Source organism: Oncorhynchus mykiss, chromosome 10, assembly GCF_057628025.1.
Source record: "Oncorhynchus mykiss isolate SJ-2025 chromosome 10, ASM5762802v1, whole genome shotgun sequence".
NCBI classification, from domain to species: Eukaryota; Metazoa; Chordata; class Actinopteri; order Salmoniformes; family Salmonidae; genus Oncorhynchus; species Oncorhynchus mykiss.
The window spans coordinates 13,886,084-13,905,404 of NC_143031.1; the positions used below are offsets into that span (position 1 = coordinate 13,886,084).

The window sequence follows — 19,321 nt, forward strand, 5'->3', positions numbered from 1 at the left end:
GTCTGTATGTCTGTTTGTCTGCATGTCTGTCTGCCTGTATGTCTGACTGGATGTCTGTCTGTCTGCCTGTCTGCCTGTATGTCTGTCTGCCTGGATGTCTGTCTGTCTGCATGTCTGTCTGCCTGTATGTCTGACTGGATGTCTGTCTGTCTGCCTGTCTGTCTGTATGTCTGACTAGATGTCTGTCTGTCTGTCTGTTTATCTGTATATCTGTCTATCTGTCTGTCTGCCTGTCTGTCTGCCTGTCTGTATGTCTGTCTGTCTGCCTGTATGTCTGACTGGATGTCTGTCTGTCTGTCTGTCTGCCTGTCTGGCTGTATGTCTGTCTGTCTGCATGTCTGTCTGACTGGATGTTTGTCTGTCTGCATGTCTGTCTGACTGGATGTTTGTCTGTCTGTCTGTATGTCTGACTGGATGTCTGTCTATCTGTCTGTCTGCCTGTCTGTCTGTCTGCATGTATGTCTGCCTGTATGTCTGTATGTCTGTCTGCCTGTCTATCTGTATGTCTGTCTGCCTGGATGTCTGTCTGACTGGATGTCTGTCTGACTGGATGTCTGACTGGATGTCTGTCTGACTGGATGTCTGTCTGACTGGATGTCTGCCTGTCTGTTCCCATGCTTGGGTGGGGGAGGTGGTGCTTAGCATCTGTCATGGCACCTGTACAGGAGAGTAAAGCAGTAAAGGAACACACACTGAGATCAAATCACATTTTATTTGTCACGTTTCCTAAACAACATGTGTGGACTAACAGTGAAATGCTTACGTCCCCTTCCCAACAACGCAGAGAGAAACAAAATAGAGAAATAATAGAAAAGTAATAATAAATAATCAATGAGTAACAATAACTTGGCTATACACACAGAGTTTATAGAGACATACCCCAAGAGACTTGCAGCTGTAATTGCAGCAAAAGGTGGCTCTTCAAGGTATTGCCTTTGTGGGGGTGAATAATTATTGCACGCTCAAGTTTTCTGTTTTTTTTGTCTTACTTCTTGTTTATTTTACAATAAAAAATATTTTGCATCTTCAAAGTGGTAGGCATGTTGTGTAGATCAAATGATACAACCCCCCCCCAAAATCAATTTTAATTCCAGGTTGTAAGGCAACAAAATAGGAAAAATGCCAAGGGGTGAATGCTTTCACAAGCCACTGTACCTATCTCTGTCTGTCTGTATGTCTCTCTCTTTTTTACTATCTCTCTCTATCCATCTCCCTCTGTCTCTCTGTCTTTTACTGTCTCTCTCTATCCATCTCCCTCTGTCTCTCTTCCCTCTCTGTCTGTCTATATGTCTCTCTCTCTTTTACTGTCTCTCTCTATCCATCTCCCTCTGTCTCTCTTCCCTCTTTGTCTGTCCATCTCCCCCTGTCTCTCTGTCTTTTACTATCTCTCTCTTTCCATCTCCCTCTGTCTCTCTTCCCTCTCTGTCTGTCCATCTCCCTCTGTTTCTCTGTCTTTTACTATCTCTCTCTATCCATCTCCCTCTGTCTCTCTTCCCTCTCTGTCTGTCCATCTCCCTCTATCTCTCTGTCTTTTACTATCTCTCTCTATCCATCTCCCTCTGTCTCCCTTCCCTCTCTTTGTCTGTCCATCTCCCTCTGTCTCTCTCTTTTACTATCTCTCTCTATCCATCTCCCTCTGTCTCTCTTCCCTCTCTGTCTGTCCATCTCCCTCTATCTCTCTGTCTTTTACTATCTCTCTCTATCCATCTCCCTCTGTCTCTCTTCCCTCTCTTTGTCTGTCCATCTCCCTCTGTCTCTCTGTCTTTTACTATCTCTCTCTATCCATCTCCCTCTGTCTCTCTTCCCTCTCTGTTAGTCCATCTCCCTCTGTCTCTCTGTCTTTTACTATCTCTCTCTATCCATCTCCCTCTGTCTCTCTGTCTTTTACTATCTCTCTCTATCCATCTCCCTCTGTCTCTCTTCCCTCTCTTTGTCTGTCCATCTCCCTCTGTCTCTCTGTATTTTACTATCTCTGTCTGTCCATCTCCCTCTGTCTCTCTTCCCTCTCTTTGTCTGTCCATCTAACTCTGTGTCTCTCTCTATACCTGGTTCTAAGATGCATCCGTTGTCCTGATCTTGTCCACATTCTTATTGTGCCCACATTTCCAGACAGGTGTAGATGATTAAAAGGCACATTGTGTTCTGACTGAGTTCAGATCTTCCTGACCACCTTCGTAGGTAGTCAGGCACTCATTGTGTCTGGATATCTTACAAATGTAGACGGATCTGGACAGTGAAACCATTTAAATCGTCATTGTCCTGCCTTCTAAAATCATTGACACGTGGCACCATTGACTTATAGCATCAATATCTGTCTTAAAATAAATCAGAATTATTTTGACAGAATAGATGTCAAATAAATTGCTTATAGGGAGTGACAGGGAAATGTGGTCACAATGCAGACACAAGTGGGCGGATAAGAGACACATTTTGATACCATGTGTAAACATATTTCTGACAATGTGGGCACAATGTCTAAACAAGGCTTCTGTGTGAATGTCACCCCATCTCTCTCCCTCCTCAATCTCTCTCTTGTCTCTCTGTCTCCTCATTCCCTCTCTTGTCTCTCTGTCTCCTCAATCTCTCTCTTGTCTCGCTCTCTCTCTCTCTCTCTCTCTCTCTCTCTCTCTCTCTCTCTCTCTCTCTCTCTCTCTCTCTCTCTCTCTCTCTCTCTCTCTCTCCATGCTCCACTTCTCTTGTTGGCTGTCTGCCAGGGACTGGCGCCCCACTGTGAAAGCACCTGTACTAGCTCTCCAGGCTGATTGCCAGGCCTGTACAGGGGGTCAAGAAACTTACGGTGGGAGTCGTCTAAGGTCCAATCTGGCCCAAGCAGTCTGCCTAACACCAACCCAGTGCCCAGAGAGGGCGAGAAACTGTCATAACACCGGCAAGGCTGCCAGGATAGGTCGTCACAGAGATGTTGTTGTTCTCACGTGATTAACATCACTAAATGTGTGACACTGTTTCAGTGTAGGGCAAGTGGGCCTCTGAGAGAGATACTGGCTGTCCTTTAAAATGAGCAAAACTTCATTAATCTTTCTACAGTGCTTGTTCTCCCCCTTCTTGTCCCAAGAATCAACAACCATTATCTGGGTCATAGGATAATCTTTACTGTCTTAAAAAATATTCTGTGTGTGTGTGTGTGTGTGTGTGTGTGTGTGTGTGTGTGTGTGTGTGTGTGTGTGTGTGTGTGTGTGTGTGTGTGTGTGTGTGTGTGTGTATGTGTGTGTGTGTGTGTGTGTGTGTGTGTGTTCTTAAACCTGTAAACCTTTTAATTTCCCAGAACGGTCAGCTCCAACAGCGCCTGGACAATGTGGAGAGGGACTTCCTCATCTTCAACAGAGAAAGGTCGGACACTCGGTTTCTAATGAGAGAACTCATTGTATGTCCTAACAGAGATATAAACTGTATAGTCTACTGAGAACACTCACTATGTACACTACCATTAAAAAGTTTGGGGTCACTTAGAAATATCCTAGTTTTTGAAAGAAAAGCACAGATTTTGTCCATTAAAATAACATAAAATTGACCAGAAATACAGTGTAGACATTGTTAATGTTGTAAATGACTATTGTAGCTGGAAACAGCAGATTTTTTATGGAATATCTACATAGGCATACAGAGGCCCATTATCAGCAGCTATCACTCCTGTTTTCCAATGGCACGTTGTGTTAGCTAATCCAAGTTTATAATTTTAAAAGGCTAATTGATCATTAGAAAACCCTTTTGCAATTATGTTAGCACAGCTGAAAACTGTTGTCCTGATTAAAGAAGCAATAAAACTGTCCGCCTTTAGACTAGTTGAGTATCTGGAGCATCAGCATTTGTGGGTTTGATTACAGGCTCAAAATGGCCAGAAACAAATAACTTTCTTTTGAAACTTGTCAGTCTATTCTTGTTCTGAGAAATGAAGGCTCTTCCATGTGAGAAATGAAGGCTCTTCCATGTGAGAAATTGCCAAGAAACTGAAGATCTTGTACAACGCTGTGTACTACTCCCTTCACAGAACTACACAAACTGGCTCTAACCAGAATAGAAAGAAGAGTGGGAGGCCCCGGTGCACAACTGAGCAAGAGGACAAGTACATTAGAGTGTTTAGTTTGAGAAACAGATGCCTCACAAGTCCTCAACTGGCAGCTTCATTAAGTAGTACCCTCAAAACTCCAGTCTCAACATCAACAGTGAAGAGATGACTCTGGGATGCTGGTCTTCTAGGCAGAGTGCCTCTGTCCAGTGTCTGTATTATTTTGCCCATCTTAATATTTTATTTTTATTGGCCAGTCTGAGATATGGCTTTTTCTTTGCAACTCTGCCTAGACGGCCAGCATCCCGGAGTCACCTCTTCACTGTTGATGTTCAAAACAGGAGTGATAGCTGCTGATAATGGGCCTCTGTATGCCTATGTAGATATTCCATTAAAAATCAGCCATTTCCAGCTACAATAGTCATTTACAACATTAACAATGTCTACACTGTATTTCTGATCAATTTGATGTTACTTTAATGGACAAAAAATATGATTTTCTTTCAAAAACTAGGACATTTCTAAGTGACCCCAAACTTTTGAACAGTGGTGTATGTCCTACAGAGATATATAGTCTACTGAGAACAATCATGATATGTCCTACATAGATAAATGTGTGTTCTTAAACCTGGTGGCCTACATTAACACCAAAATGTGGCACCTGCTGTCGCCCCCGATTTCTTTTAAAAAATCGTGCAGATTTGATGTCCTCTACTTATGAGTTTCAATGTGGGTTGCCAAAGAACTGTTACATCCTTCTAATAAAATCGGCAGAGCAGTTAGGCCTAAATTAAATGGCTGAAGGCAAAAGTATTGGCCCACAGTCAACATGACATATTTACAGCAACGGTTGCGATAATGAATCCTGTATGTGTCCCCTACTACTGAGTAACTCCTTGAATGTATGTAACATGATAGAATTTGATGAAAACCCTTTTTAATTTACATATCATTACCAGATAGCGAAACATCTAGCTTTTGTGTGTTTCACCTGATAGGTCAAAGAAGGCTGTAGTGGGAACAGAAGCAACAGGCCTCACCACGACAGAGAAGAACAAGGCTATTGAAGACGGACAGAACAATAACGTGGACCCGGCAGCCTACATATCAGGATAGTGGACTACGGCTTTAGCCCGAAGTCGCTACGTGTATCTGGCCGCAGCTTGTAGATCAACACCCAATCTCCCACTCTCCCTCTGCCGCCGGCCGGTGTAGGCACTCAGATTGACCTTTAACCCTGACACATTCCCCAACAGCCAGCCACTATACCCAGACTGCTGGAGGTCACATAGACTACTACTTTACAGAGTGAGTGGCACCTGACCTAGAGCAGACAGACAGACCCTGGCTCGTTCTTCTTTTCCTAGCCCAGGGATGTGGCCTCTCAGTGGTCACCCCTTCTTACACTCTTCCCTACCCTGACTTGGTCTGACTTGGCCTGATGCACCATGATGCCCTGGAGCTCCCCTCCCTCCACCAAGTCAGCCAGGCCCAGAAAATAATTTGCCTGCCAACGCAGCAGGAAGCAGAGACAGACAGGATACAGCCACCATGCCTGATAAGCTGAGGCTAGGCTCAGTTCAGGAAGAAAATGAAGCCTGATGTTGACAAATAGGATACTATGTCTCCAGTACATGAAAACAGAGAAAGGGGGTGTAAGTTGCCTCACAAAAAAATGAATAATAATTAGAGATGAGATATACTGCCTTTGTTTTCAAGACACCAACCACATATTCCTCTTGGAATACAAAGGGAACCACTGACTTCAGCAGAGACAGAGTTTACTTAATGAGTCTCTGTGATGACGTTAGGCATCACTTGTGCCTCTCAAGCAAACCAAGATGATGGGTACTTGACATGGACATTTGGGATATAAATATTTATAGATAAATAGATATTTATTGTCTGTTCCGCACAGAAAATAGCTTTGCACACGCTTCTCCATTAATCGTAGAGGTCAAAGTGTAGTGTATGAATTGTCATTCTCTTCTGTTTAATATAGGGGTGCCGTATAGCTACTACTGTATATGACACCTGATTGGTTTCCCCATGCAGACAATGATCATCATATATGTAGTCTAATTGAAGTCACCATCCTGTTGTTAAATATGTGCTTGGAAAATAGCTTTGCCAGTCTTTTGACCCTTTCTGCAATACAATGACATATTATCCAAGGCTTTCCCTGTCCCAGGTTATCAGATCTCCTATTGGCACCTTTATAACAACCATTATCGGTCCAGATATTCTAATTATTGTAGGTTTTGATAAATGTATGTCATTCAAGGGCCCAATGAAAGCAGAGTTGTAAAATGAGTACTCTATTTTGGTTTTTCATTTGTTGTCACTGTGTGGACTATTACCTGTAAATGTGGTCAAGCAGCGATTTATAAAAGTTGTGCCTTAATGTAATACTTTTCTTTGGGACCCCAACCTTATTATTTTATTAAATACACAAAATGAGCAGTTAGGTAACATCTGGGAATTCATAAGGAAAAGTTCACAAGTGTTTTTTTTTTTGCTATTGAAAAGTAGTTACCTAACTAACTGCTTGTTTGTTTGTTTTTCTTTGAATAAATAGCCAGATAAGAACTGTGGCCTTGTGTGGATTTAGCAACAGTTGGAGGCATTGTTTAAAAAGACTGAAAAACATCATTGTAAAAGAGAAAAAAAGAGTTGCATTCATCTCCTCCTGTGCAGACTGCCTTGGGTCATACCACAGCACTTCCCAATCCTATTACCTGGAGCTGTGCCCCTATATATGGAGTATAGTGGTTATGCTGGGTATGGGGCGGCAGGGTAGCCTAGTGGTTGGACTATTAACCGGAAGGTTGCAAGTTCAAACTGAGCTGACAAGGTACAAATATGTCGTTCTGCCACTGAACAGGCAGTTAATCCACTGTTCCTAGGCCGTCATTGAAAATAAGAATTTGTTCTTAACTGGCTTGCCTAGTTAAATAAAGGTTAAATAAAAAATAAAATAAATAAAAATATGGAGTATAGTGGTTATGGTGGGTCTGTATCTCTATATGGAGTATAGTGGTTATGATGGGTCTGTACCTCTATATGGAGTATAGTGGTTATGATGGGTCTGTACCTATATATGGAGTATAGTGGTTATGATGGGTCTGTACCTCTATATGGAGTATAGTGGTTATGGTCCTAGAGGGGAAGTCAAGAGCATACCAATCACACTACTGACTGAGTGGGAATCATCATCTCCTGGAGCACATAGAGAGAGGATGAGAGAGAAAAGGAGGGGGGATTGAGAGAGATATATGGGGGAGAGAGAGTGGAGAAAAGAGAAAGGAGAAAGGACAGAGAGGAGGTGTTGAGAGAAAGAGGCAGAGAGAGGGATGGGTGAGAGAGGGAGGGAGAAGGAGAGTTGTGTACATAACCTGTGAAAACAAGGTGATGAGTTTGCCAGAGAAATAGCTCAGAGGGTTATTAACCCTCAACTACACTAGACCTGTCATTGAAGGTTAAACACTAGACCTGTCATTGAATGTTAAACACTAGACCTGTCATTGAAGGTTAAACACTAGACCTGTCATTGAAGGTTAAACACTAGACCTGTCATTGAGGGTTAAACACTAGACCTGTAGTTGAGGGTTAAACGCTAGACCTGTAGTTGAGGGTTAAACACTAGACCTGTCATTGAGGGTTAAATGCTAGACCTGTCATTGAGGGTTAAACACTAGACCTGTCATTGAGGGTTAAACACTAGACCTGTCATTGAGGGTTAAACACTAAACCTTTAGTTGAGGGTTAAATGCTAGACCTGTCATTGAGGGTTAAATGCTAGACCTGTCATTGAGGGTTAAATGCTAGACCTGTCATTGAGGGTTAAACACTAGACCTGTCATTGAGGGTTAAACACTAGACCTGTCATTGAAGGTTAAACACTAGACCTGTCATTGAGGGTTAAACACTAGACCTGTCATTGAGGGTTAAACACTAGACCTGTCATTGAGGGTTAAACACTAGACCTGTAGTTGAGGGTTAAACGCTAGACCTGTAGTTGAGGGTTAAACACTAGACCTGTCATTGAGGGTTAAATGCTAGACCTGTCATTGAGGGTTAAACACTAGACCTGTCATTGAGGGTTAAATGCTAGACCTGTCATTGAGGGTTAAACACTAGACCTGTCATTGAGGGTTAAACACTAGACCTGTCATTGAGGGTTAAACACTAAACCTTTAGTTGAGGGTTAAAAGCTAGAATTAATGATGGCAGATAGATAAATAAATTCCATCTCTATGCTTGGTGTGTGATCAATGTTCTATTATGTACTGCAATGAAACACTGCCGCCTGGTGTTTGTGAGTAGTGTACTTAAACACATTTTACCTTGGCATCAAGGGCAGTTTATTTAGTCCCTGCCAACAGTAGACTGAGAAAACAGGATTTAGTTGTACTCAGATGTCAAAGACGTGAAATGAAATATGGTGTTTACAAAAATCCTTTCACCTTTAATTTATTTATGTCTATGCTAATCCAGTAATCTATTTCAAATAAAGATGAGGATAAGAAAATGTGGTCACGACTAATTGTGTGTACAATGGTAGTATTTGTGCCATGCCGAGGGTTGGATGAGTCCGTGTTAATGATGTGTCACTGATATGTTGGAACTGAGGTAAGCACTACTGAGAATGTACTGTTTTTTAAAGTATTGGTTTTGCCCTTTATGCCTGAATTGGCACAGGGGAACCACAGAACACCCACAATAAAATGATCTAGAGAGAGAGAGAGAGAGAGAGAGAGCGCTGTGTGCTCTCTGTCTCTCTAGAACACTCTTATGTTGTGTGTAAATCCCTCAGTAGCCTTAACAGCTAGCTATCTGGATGAGTGACAGGGCTCTAACACATTAGGGACCTTATCAATGTGAGCCAAAAGGACAAACTGATGAAAACAGTGATAAATCAGACCCATACACAGCACTGGGTGGGACAGAGACACACTGGAGAACGGCACCAAAGAGAATAGGCTAAGTATAGCACCCCCCAGACTACCCATACAATCAAATGTAGTCCCGTGGAAACAGGAAGCACAGTTTAGGCTTGATTCGTTTGTCTGATGTGTTTTTATGAGAGGGCTTGGGTGCACTTCCTCCTCCAGATTTGGCTCCAGTATTTGTTGTTACAGATATAAGATCTTAATTTGATCACCATGTTGCAGGAGAACTTTCCGCAATGCAGGAAATGTAAAACTTTAGTGTATTTCATGTTTAAAAAGGCATCTGAAGTTTGTAATTTCCACTTTGACATTTCAGACTTGATTTTCCCTTACGAAGAATCAACCCCTACAAAAATGTCCATGAATTATAATCCACATAATAATTCAAATTTCCCGTTGCTGCAGGATTATTTTCCTGTTGTAGCAAACTGACTCATATTAAGATCCTACATCTGTACAAAGAATGGTGAGCTCAACAAGTAATTTGGGGGGAACCATTTTAGCCACTGTTTCCTTAGTGAATATCACTGTATGCTTCAAAGCTGTGCATGCACTGAGGTTTTGTCATAGGGCACTTTCAGGCCTTTATGTAGCCTGTGCTGAGTTTATCATACTGCTATGCACCTCTCATTATTTCTGAGCTCCTACACCCCTTAGAAAAACAGTGGTTATGTTCAGAGCTGCTTAGGTCATTGTGCACTACAGCCAAAGTTGTGCTGCCTGTATCTGATTATTAACTCTCCTATACTGAAGGACAAACATGTATTGTAATCTAGATGGGTTTTGGTTCTACCTCGGCCCTGATACTAAAAGCTATAGTATCAGTTGTTGATCTTGCCAGATATGAAGTCAAAGCTATAGTCCTCGAGTCGCGAACCCAGATATCATTATGTGACCTCTCTCTCTCTCTCTCCCACCTTCAATCGTGTTCCTCAGCAGATGAAGGAGGAGACATTACCTGTTAATACAGCAAGTTACACGCTTCATGTGGTTTTCCCATTCACTGCAACTCTGACTGTGGCCAAATTCTCCCCAGATCCCCTTCAAGACAAACACCTATCACTCTTCCATGGTGGGCTCTGATCTCTGAACTGATCCATCACTCTTCCATGGTGGGCTCTGATCTCTGAACTGATCCATCACTCTTCCATGGTGGGCTCTGATCTCTGAACTGATCCATCACTCTTCCATGGTGGGCTCTGATCTCTGAACTGATCCATCACTCTTCCATGGTGGGCTCTGAGCTCTGAACTGATCCATCACTCTTCCATGGTGGGCTCTGATCTCTGAACTGATCCATCACTCTTCCGTGGTGGGCTCTGATCTCTGAACTGATCCATCACTCTTCCATGGTGGGCTCTGATCTCTGAACTGATCTATCACTCTTCCATGGTGGGCTCTGATCTCTGAACTGATCCATCACTCTTCCATGGTGGGCTCTGATCTCTGAACTGATCCATCACTCTTCCATGGTGGGCTCTGAGCTCTGAACTGATCCATCACTCTTCCGTGGTGGGCTCTGATCTCTGAACTGATCCATCACTCTTCCACGGTGGGCCCTGATCTCTGAACTGATCCATCACTTTCCAACATTCACAGGGTAATCTGGGTGTTTCCTTGAATGAGATACACTGAGTATACAAAACATTAGGAACGTCTTACTATTATTGATCTGCAGCCCTTTTTGCCCTCAGACAGCCTCAGTTGGTTGGGCCATGTACTCTACAAGGTGTCAAAAGCACTCCACACAGATACTGGCCCATGTTGACTTCAATGCTTCAATGCCAAGTTGGCTGGATTTCCTTTGGATGGTGGACTGTTCCTGACACACAGAAGAAACTGTTGAGCGTGAAAAACCCATTGCCGTTCTTGACACACCTGGCACCTAATAACATAGGCACTTTTTTATGGAACCGTTATTTAACTAGGCAAGTCAGTTAAGAACAAATTCTTATTTACAATGACAGCCTACCCTGCCCAAACCCGGATGACACTAGGCCAATTGTGCACCGACCTATGGAACTCCCAATTACAGCTGGATGTGATACAGCCTGGAATCAAACCAGGGACTGTAGAGACACCTCTTGCACTGAGATGCAGTACCTTAGACCGCTGTGATACAGCCTGGAATTGAACCAGGGACTGTAGGGATAACTTTTGCACTGAGATTCCGTGCCTTAGACCGCTGTGCCACTCGGGAGCCCACTTAAATATTTTGTCTTGCCCATTCACCCTCTGAATGGCACACATACAGTTGAAGTTGGAAGTTTACATACACCTTAGCCAAATACATTTCAACTCAGTTTTTCACAGTTTTTGACATTTAATCCTAGTAAAAATTCCCTGTTTTAGGTCAGTTAGGAGCACCACTTTAATTTAAGAATGTGAAATGTCAGAATAATAGCAGAAAGAATGATTTATTTCAGATTTTATTTCTTTCATCACATTCCCAGTGGGTCAGAAGTTTGCACACTCAATTAGTATATGGTAGCATTGCCTTTAAATTGTTTAACTTGGGTCAAACGTTTCGGGGTAGCCTTCCACAATCTTCCCACAATAAGTTGGGTGAATTTTGGCCCATTCCTCCTGACAGAAGTTGTGTAAATGAATCAGGTTTGTAGGCCTCCTTGCTCGCACACGGTTTTTCAGTTCTGCCCACACATTTTCTATGGGATTGAGGTCAGGGCTTTATGATGGCCACACCAATACCTTGACTTTGTCCTTAAGCCATTTTGCCACAACTTTGGAAGTATGCTTGGGGTCATTGTCCATTTGGAAGACCCATTTGTGAACAAGCTTTAACTTTAACTGACTGATGTCTTGAGATGTTAATTCAATATATCCACATAATTTTCCTGCCTCATGATGCCATCTATTTTGTGAAGTGCACCAGTCCCTCCTGCAGCAAAGCACCCCCACAACATGATGCTGCCACCCCCGTGCTTCACGGTTGGGATGGTGATCTTCGGCTAGCAAGCCTCCCCCGTTTTCTTCCAAACATAACAATAGTCATTATGGCCAAACAGTTCTATTTTTGTTTCATCAGACCAGAAGACATTTTTCCAAAAAAGTACAATCTTTGTCCCCATGTGCCGTTGTAAACCGTAGTCTGGCTTTTTTATGGCGGTTTTGGAGCAGTGACTTCTTCCTTGCTGAGCGGCCTTTCAGGTTATGTCGGTATAGGACTCGTTTTACTGTGGATATAGATACTTTAGTACCCGTTTCCTCAAGCATCTTCACAAGGTCCTTTGCTGTTGTTCTGGGATTGATTTGCACTTTTGTTCATCTCTAGAAAACAGAACACGTCTCCTTCCTGAGCGGTATGACAGCTGCGTGGTCCCATGGTGTTTATACTTGCGTACTATTGTTTGTACAGATGAACGTGGTACCTTCAGGCATTTGGAAATTTCTCCCAAGGTTGAACCAGGCTTGTGGAGGTCTACAATTTTTTTCTTAGGTCTTGGCTGATTTCTTTTGATTTTCCCATGATGTCAAGCAAAGAGGCATTGAGTTTGAAGGTAAGCCTTGAAATACAGCCACAGGTACACCTCCAATTGACTCAAATTATGTAAATTAGCCTATCAGAAGCTTCTAAAGCCATGACATAATTTTCTGGAATTTTCCAAGCTGTTTAAAGGCACAGTCAACTTAGTGTATGTTAACTTCTGACCCACTGGAATTGTGATACAGTGAATTATAAGTGAAATAATCTGTCTGTAAACAATTGTTGGAAAAATGACTTGTGTCATGCACAAAGTAGATGTCCTAACCGACATGCCAAAACTATAGTTTGTTACCAAGAAATTTGTGGAGTGGTTGAAAAACAAGTTTTAATGACTCCAACCTAAGTGTATGTAAACTTCCGACTTCAACTGTATACAATTCATGTCTCAAGGCTTACAAATCCTTATTTAACCTCCTCTTCATCTACACTGATTGAAGTGGATTTAACAAGTGACATCAATAAGGGATCATAGTTTTCACCTGGATTCACCTGGTCAGTCTATGTCATGGAAAGAGCAGGTGTTCCTAATGTTTTGAACACTCAGTGTATGCTTGTCATAGAGCCTAGTTAAGGTCAAGCTGGAGGATCACCTACAATAAGAATAACAGTCATCTTAATGGGATTTCTCCTCAAAGGATCTCTTTCCCCCCATACTATACAAGCTCATCTGTTGTAAATGGGCATATAAAATAACTGGTCACTGACAGCTACATTATCTTGGGAGGGTTTATATAAGTTCTTATTGTGAACTGGCTCTGTTTGGACTCCATCTCCCACTCCAGACTGAGGTGGTGTTATAATAGCAGAAATCTTCTCAGCCTGTCATAATTACACCCATCAAAAGTGATGTCATGAGACTTTAACTGGCTATAAAACATAACTATAACAGAGAGGTGACGAGGATACTGCCAGGCTTAACAATGGGTCTGAAAATGGGAAATTCCCATAGCGGTATTAATCTAAAATGATGCAGATAGAGGATATAATATAACAGCAATTCTAATCTAATAAATGGTAAGGACCACTAACTGTCATATCTATACATCACATTTCTATGAGAGATGTTCTTAACAAGGTGCTCTGGCAAGAATGTGATTCCTCCTGGACCGGTCATGTTCAGAGTACATTACAAGGTATATTTTACATCTACTATACTGTATATTGAGAAATCAAACAGAGACAACCAGTCAGTTGCAACTCATGTTTATTCAGGAACAGTTCATACCACCACATCACACCTCAATGTTGTTTTGACCTGCCTTCTCTGGGTTTTGATACAACAGTAAAAAAAATACATAAAAACTATAAAAAAGATCAAGTCAAACTAACATAAATATAATCACCACTTGGATTGCTTGAAATTCCACATCATCACTCAATAAAAAACAACGACCTCCTCACGACCTCTTCCTCAGCTGATTGGGAGAGCAAAAATAAAGCTCTCCTCATCCTCCTCCTCCTAGCCTCATTCTAAAAACATACAATCCCCTGCCTTGTCTGGGACAGGTAGACAGACCAGAAGCATAGAAAATGACTCTTAAAGAGAGTGACCCAGGGTTACGCCGGTCTGTCCTCCCCTTGGTGTTAGTTAGTTAGTTAGTTACCAAACCAAGGGCTGTCAGTCAGCTAAAGTGTACAGCATTGTGGGGACTCTCTCGGAGTGTTGCGATTTAAACCAGCACAACATTATCGTTCAATGTTATGTTGTTGAATGCAGGGAATGATGGTCTGTTGCTTCAAAACGAGAGCCCACATTGTCAGGAAAATAGAAATAAAGCCAGAGGTAAATTACTGTGATTTCAAAGGTTTGTTACTTTTATCATAAACATTTTTTTTTATGTATTATTGTTCACAAAGCTCATAATTACAATTTCACGACCCAGGCCATGGAAGTTAAGCTTGGTTTTACTTCTTGTGCAAGGGTTACATGTTTTTTTAACCATCCAGATGACTTGCTAAAAGGTATGAATAGGAACAGGCATTAAGCTTGAAGCAAATGCAAAGGACGGTTTCTCACAATGTTAATCTACAGCCAGGATGAAGTGGAGCGGAGCGCAGGGGGGAAATTAAACATGACAACCATTTCTACCTAATAATATGCTGTTGCATGTTTGCAAAATAATATTGTAATACCAGATAAGTTTTTATCTTCAAGAAAAATAAGAAACAAGACAATCTCTAATGACTATCACTCCTGGTTCAACAACCCAGGGAGGCAGCGAGCAACATCATTCACAAAGCTACGTTACATCAATCATACGTACTCACAATGCCACCTATCAGTTATGGACGTTACTGCATGTTATCATTACATCGCTAGGGAACTAAATCAGCAGTACTCAAAAAGGGTGAAAGCCAAACATGATGGAAGAAAAAGGCCGTATTACTTTTCCTAGGTAACAAGCATCAGAACACTGTGGAAATTGGTATCATGAGGTTTATTTAACTATATTATGGATTCAGAGTATTGCCTAAAATGTCAATACAGAGTTGACACAATTACTAACGTAGACAATGAGGGACAGTAGTACAAATTGATCACCTATATTCTGGTTATGAACATACTCCTGTTATTCCAGAGCATACAAACCCAATCTTTTGGTAAACAAATGTACTTTAAATTCATATTTTGTTTTAGTGACTGACCTGCAATTCCCTAGGAGGAGTAGTACTGAGCTTTTAGAAGCTTAAGCAGGTAGCATTGTGGCTGGTAAGGCATGAGGATTCAGTGTTTTACTCAACTTAACTTGTTTTAACTAATCATGTCTCCGTCGTCTCCCAATGGCTGTTGTCATCTTCTGACTGGTATCTCTCCTGGTTAAACCTCTTAGCTGAGGGATGTGATGTTGGAGCGACCACCAGGGGGAACTACGATGCGGCGTCCGGCTGGCCGGATGGGGACATCCTCTGTGGTGGGGGGACCTAACAGACAAACAGGATTATAGTACTGTCTCTTTAAGCATCAGGATGAGGATATCCTCTGTGGTGGGGGGACCTAACAGACAAACAGGATTATAGTACTGTCTCTTTAAGCATCAGGATGAGGATATCCTCTGTGGTGGGGGGACCTAACAGACAAACAGGATTATAGTACTGTCTCTTTAAGCATCAGGATGAGGATATCCTCTGTGGTGGGGGGACCTAACAGACAAACAGGATTATAGTACTGTCTCTTTAAGCATCAGGATGAGGATATCCTCTGTGGTGGGGGGACCTAACAGACAAACAGGATTATAGTACTGTCTCTTTAAGCATCAGGATGAGGATATCCTCTGTGGTGGGGGGACCTAACAGACAAACAGGATTATAGTACTGTCTCTTTAAGCATCAGGATGAGGATATCCTCTGTGGTGGGGGGACTTAACAGACAAACAGGATTATAGTATTGTCTCTTTAAGCATCAGGATGAGGATATCCTCTGTGGTGGGGGGACCTAACAGACAAACAGGATTATAGTACTGTCTCTTTAAGCACCAGGATGAGGATATCCTCTGTGGTGGGGGGACCTAACAGAAACAGGATTAGAGCTCTGTCTTGTTAGGCTTCCCATTAACAAAGCCAGCTCCAGCCAGTTTCCTCCACTAGCGACTATCGTTCATCACATGACAAACCAACCAGGTGACCTGACCTTGGCCCTCGTTGGACACTTCTAGAATAAAAACCAGTGGGATTGGGATTTGCCCTGGATTAAATTGACATATTGGACAAGGAGAGATTTATGTCTACTGTCTTAAATCTTAAACCCACTCCAGGCCAGGGTCTAGTGTTTTATACTGTAGAATTCACCATCTCTCCATGACAAAACACAGCCAAGGTTACTTCACATCTGAAGACAGAGAAATATATAAAAAAGTATATCAACCCTGTAGGTTTGTGTGCAAGTAGGTGTATGTGTGTGTTCTTTCGTGCACTGGAAGTGGATGAGATGGATTTATTTTCTCAGAATGTGTAGCTAGTAGCCTAACAGTGGGATTCTATTGGAAGCCAGAGAGAATAGGCCAGGTCTGTATTATAGACACACATGCTTGGGAAAGAAAGCAGACTCTCTGGCTCTCTGGAAGGGATGTCAATAGATGGACTAACCCCCACTAGACTACAGCAATGGGGGAAACGTTTCCAATGCAGGTCACCCTCCACCTCCTGCATCAGTACATCACACATCAATTGTTCCAGTAAAAAACATTGTTTACTTGGTTCCTCACTGAAAGGTTGTACCTAGTGGTATGAGGTTGCAGATGTATACAAACGCCATCTGTCACTCAATACTCAACTAGTCTCTGCTATTGGTTATGTGAATAATGTAACTTAAGCTAAATCAATGATCATGAGCCTCATTCAACCTGCTCAGTAGACAGAGCTTCATTAGGCAGGCAACGGCTAAGAAAGTGAGATGCAAGATGTCTGGACTGAAATCTTAGAACATATATTAAATTAAGATGCATAAAGATATTTTGAGAGAGCGAGAGAGAGAGAGAGAGAGAGAGAGAGAGAGAGAGAGAGAGAGAGAGAGAGAGAGAGACATCTGTGTGAAGCTGAGATCAATCAAATCAATGTTGTGACAAAAAGTTAAGAAATAACGAAAAGACTTGTGAAACATAAAGAGCACTGTCTGGAAGTACCAGGACGGCTGAGGGACAACAGTATTGTGCTGTGAACATTAGTTACCACAAACAAATTATGAAATTAAGGCTTAAAATGTGATTATGGTAAAATGTCAAATTACACCTGAAGGTTATTGTGACTAATGCAGACGAATGGCAAAGTCAACCTTGGAAACCTACTGTATCGTGTGTGAAGTGCATTGTAAAATGTCATTGCTGACTGTGTGTGTGTGTGTGTGTGTGTGTGTGTGTCAGGTTCCTGGCACTTCCTATGACAGCCAGGGATGGGAAAGCGGATGGGTAAATTAAAAGGTAGCTGAAGCTCACCACGCTGTGCAGGTTTACCTGCTAAGCTAAAGCCGGAGTGGTGCAGGTTCCTCACAGGCTGCTTGGTGGGGGAGGTACGGGCAGACGCTGAGGGGGTACCGCCACGAGACATGGGCGAGAAGTCAGACACAGGACCGTCATACATGCCCCTGGGCACTGCCCGCAGGACTGCCAACTGAGAGAGAGGGAGACAGGGGCGAGAAGTCAGACACAGGACCGTCATACATGCCCCTGGGCACTGCCCGCAGGACTGCCAACTGAGAGAGAGAGAGACAGGGGTGATAAAGGGAGAGAGAGGGAGATAGAAGGAGAAATATGGAGAAAGAAAGAAAAGAAAAAGAGAGAGAGAGATGATCGTTTATGTTGGTAACTTTATAACAGTTCTCCATGACAATGCTTGTTTAAAATTTGATTTGTGGGGTTGTTTGTAGAATGCTTTGTGCCAATGCATATTTCACCCAGTTTTCCCTAAGGAAAACACTTCCAGATTTACTGACAGACTCAGTTCTTATTGGACATGCTGTCCTAGGGTCATGTGACTAAGGAATCCCTGGAAGCTGAGCTAGGAGCATCAGAAAATACTTACTGTCAACAAGATCAACATTGCATTAATACATAGGTCTCACCAAAGAAACATCTCTATAGTCTGGGCAAAAAGAGAATGATGGCAGAATTGGAGGGTAGCCGTTTCAAGTTGAACACAACTCATTTAATATAACCCCCTTGTGTTGAAATATCCACTTAAAATAGCACACTGTTGTTCCTGTTGAGTATCCACCAACACCAGCAATATGAGCAACCCCATGGACACATCATATCCCTTCAAAACCATTACACATGGCTACAACAGGCACTCCCTGGCAGTCAGTTGTTTCAGTATGTAACCCACAGCCAACAGCCGAAGCCCCTGACATGAATCCTCAAGTCTGACATAACACTTATCTCCCAACCCCCACCCCCACCTCCCAACCCCCACCCCCACCTCCCTTTCCCCATCCCATCCTTCCAACCTCCATCCCCTCGCTCCAACATCCATTCCCCATCCCCTCCTTCCATCCCCCATCCCCTCGCTCCAACCTCCATTCCCCATCCCCTCCTTCTATCCCCCCATCCCCATCCCCTCCTTCCATCCCCCCATCCCCTCCTTCCATCCCCCCATCCTCTCGCTCCAACCCCCATTCCCCATCCCCTCCTTCCAACCCCCATCCCCCATCCCCTCCTTGCATCCCCTCGCTCCAACCTCCATTCCCCATCCCCTCCTTCCAACCCCCATCCCCCATCCCCTCCTTGCATCCCCTCGCTCCAACCTCCATTCCCCATCCCCTCCTTCCAACCCCCATCCCCCATCCCCTCCTTGCATCCCCTCGCTCCAACCTCCATTCCCCATCCCCTCCTTCCAACCCCCATCCCCCATCCCCTCCTTCCATCCCCCCATCCTCTCGCTCCAACCCCCATTCCCCATCCCCTCCTTCCAACCCACATCCCCTCACTCCAAGACCCATTCCCTCCTTCCAACCCCCATTCCCCATCACCTCACTCCAACTCCCATTCTCCATCACCTACATCACATGTCTGTCTTCCTCCTGGATATGATCAGATCACCCATAGAGGTAGTTAGGACAACATTACAGCCTTTTCTGGCAATTCCCATCTGCATTACACACCCTGTTAGCTATATTTATCTTGTGCCTTCCATGACAGACAGACAGACAGTGCCACTGCCACCAGAGAGGACAGATGCCCTTTGTGTACAGTGCAGTAGGTGTGATAAACAGCTAAGCAATCTGAATGCAATCTGCCTCCATTGAACATACTTTGGATTACCATTCAGGTATGTAATGTACATTGAGATTGATGGTAAATCTGATTATGCGTGGCATGGGCTGAGCCACAGCAGTGTGCATTAGTGTAA

General features: G+C 43.1%; 2 protein-coding genes across 7 annotated transcripts in view; one reads left to right on the forward strand and one right to left on the reverse strand.

Annotated features, from left to right (window-relative positions):
• LOC110534850 (serine/threonine-protein kinase 32A) overlaps positions 1 to 8,555 on the forward strand; it is an 89,777-nt gene extending 81,222 nt beyond the window's left edge. The window contains exons 12-13 of the mRNA XM_090185864.1: positions 3,284 to 3,348; positions 5,023 to 8,555. Coding sequence (XP_090041990.1) covers positions 3,284 to 3,348; positions 5,023 to 5,140 — 183 coding nt within the window. The 3' untranslated portion in view covers positions 5,141 to 8,555. The remainder of the gene's footprint in view (positions 1 to 3,283; positions 3,349 to 5,022) is intronic.
• Positions 8,556 to 13,668: 5,113 nt separating this feature from the next.
• Positions 13,669 to 19,321, reverse strand: part of LOC110533367 (dihydropyrimidinase-related protein 3) — a 42,809-nt gene continuing 37,156 nt past the window's right edge. Inside the window, exons 13-14 of one of the 6 annotated variants that reach the window (XR_016483573.1) lie at positions 17,428 to 17,666; positions 13,669 to 15,403 (exon numbers count right to left, since the gene is read on the reverse strand). Coding sequence is in view for 4 of the 6 variants with exons in the window: in XM_036989718.2 (XP_036845613.2) it covers positions 15,309 to 15,403; positions 17,410 to 17,584 (270 nt within the window). In the remaining 2 variants the exon portion in view is untranslated. Of the gene's footprint in view, positions 15,404 to 15,850; positions 15,988 to 17,409; positions 17,667 to 19,321 lie in introns of those variants that run through there. The other 5 variants (XR_005053588.2, XM_036989718.2, XM_036989720.2 and 2 more) reach the window with 5 other exon arrangements.